Source organism: Budorcas taxicolor, chromosome 7 (genome assembly GCF_023091745.1).
Source record: "Budorcas taxicolor isolate Tak-1 chromosome 7, Takin1.1, whole genome shotgun sequence".
NCBI lineage: Eukaryota > Metazoa > Chordata > Mammalia > Artiodactyla > Bovidae > Budorcas > Budorcas taxicolor.
Window position 1 is genome coordinate 23,349,004 of NC_068916.1, and position 4,941 is coordinate 23,353,944.

Here is a 4,941-nt window from a genome sequence, read left to right on the forward strand (position 1 = left end):
TAAACAAATGAAAAAATAATAAACCTAAGCATCTCCAATCTATAGTATATCTATTCCAGGAGTGTCTTCTTTGGCATATCAGTAAGCTCCTAGCGGACCAACCGCCACAGAAATTTTAGCAATGGCACCAATGTCACCATGACTAGTCAACAAGAAATCTAGAATTACTCATGTCAATCCATTGAGAATGATTTATAGTCCATCTAAGGAAGAGGTGGTACCATTAATAACTTCTGCCAGACTTCGCGACAAGTTTCTCTCAGACTCTTCTATTTGTAAGATGCTCACCACTGGGAACGCTGCTCTTACCGTACAAACACTGAGTTAGTAACTCCTTCAGGTAGAGTGTCTGAATAATCAGGGGTAGTCACATTTTGGAACTCACGTCTAAGTCGGAATTTTCATCTTTGGTGATTTATATAATTATATTTCAGAGTGTTCCTAAAGCACACGAGGTGCTACTCTGAGGCAAACTGGACCAGAGGTTCTGGCTGTAAAGGAATTGGTAGCCAGGAGGAGCACAGGAGAAAAGGAGTTGTCCCATACATGAGATCAGAACTCGGGCCTTCCATTAGTTTGATTATATATTTGGATCTCTATTAGTCTGTTCTAAGCGACAATTTCTTGGCTCATCATTCAGTGGAGGTTGTTGAACTCAGATTTAAAAGTACCTCTAACTGATTAGTTGTAATAATTGGTCCATTTTCTGAGAGGGGGTCACCATCAAAGTCCATAGGTAGATTTTTAAGGTCATTTGTTTATGTAGGTGCAAGTGGAAATGCTACTGGCTACAATTACCCTTGGTCTCACTTAATGAGACCAGAATTGTGTAATTTTTTTTCCCCTTATCATGGGGGTCTGATGGCATATCCAGCAGTTGGTAAGATTAAAAGCAGTGGCTACTGTTTGGGATAATCTAAGAAAGGCATTAGAATAACTCTGTTCTGACCTAACAGTTATCAGAGAGAGAAAAGAAAAGAGAAATAGGGTAATTACAGATGAACAACAACAGGGGTCAAATGTAATTGAGAAGACAAAGGTATATCCAGAGCAGACACACTTGGGACTTCCCTAGTGGTCCACTGGTTAAGATGTCACACGTACAATGCAGAGTGTGTGGGTTCGACTCCTGTTTGGGGAACTAGGATCCCATATGCCTTGCAGCCAAAAAAATAAACTTAAAAAAAAGAAAGAAAGAAAACAAAGCAGATACATTTGACTATGGATAGAAGAGTCCTTTGGAACCCCTAGAAACAATCCCTTTGGTGTGTAGTTAGTGTGACAATTCCATTTGCAAAGCAAGCCTATCTCTATTGGAGGAGTTTTGTCATGAAGCAGAAAGAAATATTTTTTAGTCATTACCCAAGGACTTAGAAAAAGGGAAGGGTCTGTGGGTTATTTAAAATATCCATGACCTGCGTGGTATGTTTACTCCAAGGAAAAGCTTGAGCAAAGGGGGCAGGATTTGCTATAGAAAGAGCAGTGCTAGTATCTACCAAGTACTGATGAAGCTGGCCGTTTACATTTATAGTTAATTCACCTTAAGTGTATAAGATGAAGGCAGTATGTTGGGTGCTTTTTCCTTTCCTGGAGTATTCTCATTGATCTGAATCTAGGGATTTTTCTGTCTTGGTTTTCTTCTGTAAAATGGATCAATGTTTTTTACCTAGTGCTCTTTTTATTTATAATATCTACAGCTGTCCTAGTTAATAGGTGGTCTGTTAGAAAGTGGGTCACCTACCTTTTTGATCTGGAAGGCCGTTAAGTTTACTTGGGGCCTGCCTCGTTTTGTTCTCAAGGCCTTTCAAAATATCATGCCAGTTGTTACAGGACTACTTCCCATTCTAATTTTTGTTTTCTAATTAGGCCTTAGATTTCAGATTTAATTTCACTGACAAAAATGAAAAAAAGGTCTGAAGTTAACATCAGTGACTTCTTTAACTCCCAAATGTTATCAGAGATATTTTCTAGTCTATCCCACAAAAACTGCTAAAGTTGCATATTTGATATTTCTTCCTGGAAAATCACAGTGCGATTAATGAAATAAAGTCTCTAATAGATCATTTAATAAAGAAATGTTTTTATTATAGATAAAAGAAACATTTTGAAAAATATGTATTATATAAAGCATTTTTATGGACTAGAAAAATATATCATTAATTATGAGTAATAATTCATTTTCTAAATTGAAGTCTCAAGAGCTTGGTCATGTGACTTATGTTCACAGGGCATGAATGAAGCTGATAAAACTGAACAACTGAATGAACAATGCTGATGATCCAATTTTGAATCTTTAGTTTCCCAGTAAAGTACAAACACCCTGAAAATTCAGTCACAGTTGCGTAACAAATGCACTGTGTTTTTCTCTCTCCTTACTATCTTTGCTACAATGCTGTCAGGTAATTTTGAACTGAAATTGCATATTTTCAACAAAAGAATGTTAATGAAAAAATGTGCCTGCAGTTATTCTATTTTTTGACTGACTGTATCTAATTCAGTGTTTCCAGAAGCATGTTTTTTAGAATACTATAACTGCAGGGTATAAATAGGTATTACAAGAAAATAGGAGAGGAGGTAGGAAGAGAATGAGATCAACAAGTTTAGGAGAAAGCAATGTGCTAATCAATGAAAAATCATTTGGTTTGGCTTTTTCCTTTAATATTTCTCAATGCATGTCCATTTAAATGCATTGACTAATGAAATTATCAGACAAGTCAACTGTTCATCAAGAAGGAAATGGCTGCGAAGAAGCAATGAATAATTGCTTAAGTAGTTTGTGTAGTTTAAGAAATAAAGCTGCAAAGAAAACAAAACTATATCTTTCAAAGTCTCTCTTGGCAAGTGTTGAATTCTGTGAAGATTTCCAGTCTCAAGGGAATGAATCATTGCAGCTGCCTTGCTGCTTATTAGAATGGCATTTGTAGTTTGATTATGCTGACTTTTTTTCATAAAGCATTGATCATGTAGTCTTTCCTATGAACACCTATGGGAAAACCAAATTTATATTTATACTAAATAACATTTAGAAAAATTCATTTTAATTTTAGGATTCAATTAATATAACTTAATAACAGTGAAAAAATCTTGCATTCAGAAGATGGAATAGAGCAAGTAAAAAATTTAAGAGGGTATAAGCTAGGACAGAAAATTAAGCATTAAAGAACAACACGAAACACTAAAAACAGGTAATGAATATTACTATTACAAAAGTCTTAGAAGTAGTTTCTCATGGAAGATTGTTCAAATGTTATTCATGATGCATTCTACAAAATCAAACTTTCAACCCTTATCGAAAACAAATTAGAGACAGGCATGGAGACGCTTCTGGAAGTAACATCGCGATGGCTGCCCAAGGAGAACCCCAAGTTCAGTTCAAACTTGTTCTGGTTGGTGATGGTGGTACCAGAAAAACTACATTCGTGAAGCGTCATCTGACTGGTGAATCTGAGAAGAAGTATGTAGCTACCTTGGGTGTTGAGGTCCATCCTCTTGTGTTCCATACCAACAGAGGACCTATTAAATTCAATGTATGGGATACAGCTGGTCAGGAGAAATTTGGTGGACTGAGAGATGGTTATTATATACAAGCTCAGTGTGCCATTATAATGTTTGACGTAACATCAAGAGTTACTTACAAGAATGTGCCTAACTGGCATAGAGATCTGGTACGAGTGTGTGAGAACATCCCAATTGTGTTGTGTGGCAACAAAGTGGATATTAAGGACAGAAAGGTTAAGGCAAAGTCAATTGTCTTCCACCGAAAGAAGAATCTTCAGTACTATGACATTTCTGCCAAAAGTAACTACAACTTTGAAAAGCCCTTCCTCTGGCTTGCTAGAAAACTGATTGGAGACCCTAACTTGGAGTTTGTCGCCATGCCTGCTCTTGCCCCGCCAGAGGTGGTCATGGGCCCAGCCTTGGCAGCACAGTACGAGCACGATTTAGAGGTTGCTCAGACAACTGCTCTCCCGGATGAAGATGATGACCTGTGAGAAAGTGAAGCTGGGGCCCAGCGTCAGAAATCTAGTTTTATAGGCAACTGTCCTGTGATGTCAGTGGTACAGCGTGTTTGCCACTTTATTATATAGCTAAGCAGAACATGTGCTTAATCTTTGGATGCTGAAGGAGATGGATGGGCTTTGGAGTGAATGTGGCAGTTAAAAAAAAAATACCTTCATTTTTTGGACCTGCATATTTAGGTGTTTTGGAACACAGTTGTTTCCTCCTTGAGTTTCAAATATAAGACTGCTATAGTCACATGACAATATTGAGAGGTGGAATCTTGTTTGTTACTGTCATTCCCATTCCTTTTCGTTTAGAATCAGAATAAAGTTGTATTTCAAATATCAAAAAAAAAAAAAAGAAAGAAAACAAATTATGCCTGGGTGTTAAATGAAGGGGGCAGTGGAAATGAGTTATAAATTGAACTGAGCTGAAGGAGCTATGTCACTGCACAGTATACATTCCCCTACTGTTCTCTCCTACAGCATTCCACCCACCCGCTCCCTTATCCTTTGTATATTGCTGGTGTTAAACCTTAAGGCTGATTTCATGAGTCTGCCTTCATGTTAAGCTTTGTAATCAAGAGTGAAAGGAAAAATCGGGGCTTATATATATATACATACAAACATATACATACATACATACATACATACATATATATACATATATATATATATATGCCATCACAACTAGCTAAGGTAGGAGTCCAGGTATGTGATCAAATCCCATAGGCTTTTCAGGGACCCAGGTGGGTGCTGATGCTTTGAAGAAGCAGCATTCAGGGTTTCAAAAACCTCAACACCATCATTTAGAGAAAAAAGGAAGTACAAATATTTTTGTCCAAATCACAAAGAATCCTGCTTGGATTGAAAAACTGCACTCCATATGGTAATATGGAGCCACAAGTAAATGAAAGAAAAAAATTACCTGTCTTGTGAC

General features: G+C 37.1%; 1 protein-coding gene across 1 annotated transcript; it reads left to right on the forward strand.

Moving 5' to 3' along the window:
• The first annotated feature begins 3,341 nt into the window (after positions 1-3,341).
• On the forward strand, positions 3,342-4,342 carry LOC128051213 (GTP-binding nuclear protein Ran-like). The gene has a single exon (XM_052643725.1). The coding sequence runs from the start codon at positions 3,342-3,344 to the stop codon at positions 3,990-3,992; it is 651 nt and encodes a 216-aa protein (XP_052499685.1). The 3' UTR covers positions 3,993-4,342.
• Positions 4,343-4,941: the final 599 nt, after the last annotated feature.